Source organism: Mus caroli, chromosome 6, assembly GCF_900094665.2.
Source record: "Mus caroli chromosome 6, CAROLI_EIJ_v1.1, whole genome shotgun sequence".
NCBI lineage: Eukaryota > Metazoa > Chordata > Mammalia > Rodentia > Muridae > Mus > Mus caroli.
In genome coordinates, this window is record NC_034575.1 from 117,779,506 (window position 1) to 117,780,413 (window position 908).

The following is a 908-nucleotide window of genomic DNA, read 5'->3' on the forward strand; positions in this document are numbered from 1 at the left end:
ACACATGCGCACTGCGGCTTTCCCTTTCCCCAGATGCCGTTCTGAGTGTTACTGAGAAAATGAAGGTTGTGTGTGCTTTTGTTTCACTCCTGAGGTTTCTTTTGTTTTAGTCTTTGTTGTATGCGTTTACGNGTCTTGCCTGTTAGTGAGGGTGGAAGAATGCCATAAGGTTGTGTGCNCCAAGCCCGTGTAGTGGTCAGAAGACAGACAACTTCAGGTGTAGGTCCTTGCTTTCTACCTTGTTTGAGACAGGGTCTCTAATGTTGTTAACTACTGTGTATAGCAGGCCCGTTGGCCTGTGAGCTTCTGGGCACTGTCTTGTGTCTGCCGCCCATTTGCTGTAGGACAACAGTGTTCCCAGTGCTTAACACTGGCATGACGGACCAGGCCTTTATGTAGGTGCCGGAGANTTAACTTATCCCTCACACTCGTGAGCCTTACTCACTGAGCTGTCTCCCCATAGAATACGCATGAGTTTTGCCTTGTCTAATGTATGTAAACAGTGTAAAATCCTGCTCTTCTGCTTTTCATAAGGAATTGAGAAATGGGGTAGATAGGACCTTGAGGTGTTTATTTGTTGATATGCATGTTTAGGATGTGTGTGCAAGCGTGAGTGCATGCATACCACATGTGGCTGTGGAAGTTAGAGGACAGCCTAGGGTATGCTGTTCGTCTTCTAGCAGGTTTGAGGCNGGGCCAGACTGGCTAGGATAATCTTCCAGGGATTCTTATGTCTACCTCATATCTAATCCTAAAAACTCGGGGATTACAGGTGTGGCCAGCCACACCTCGTTAATGTGGCTTCTAGAGACGTGAGGACCTCACACTCTGTGTCAAACTCTATCCACTGAACCATCTCCCTAGCTCCTACTTAAAATTTATTATGGTTATTGTGTGTATGTATGCCT

At 46.5% G+C, this 908-nt stretch overlaps 1 protein-coding gene across 1 annotated transcript in view; it reads left to right on the plus strand.

Moving 5' to 3' along the window:
- Positions 1-908, plus strand: part of Foxj2 (forkhead box J2) — a 26,845-nt gene that overhangs the window by 10,094 nt on the left and 15,843 nt on the right. The window contains exon 3 of the mRNA XM_021164171.2: positions 811-830. Within this exon, the coding sequence (XP_021019830.1) occupies positions 811-830 (20 nt within the window). The remainder of the gene's footprint in view (positions 1-810; positions 831-908) is intronic.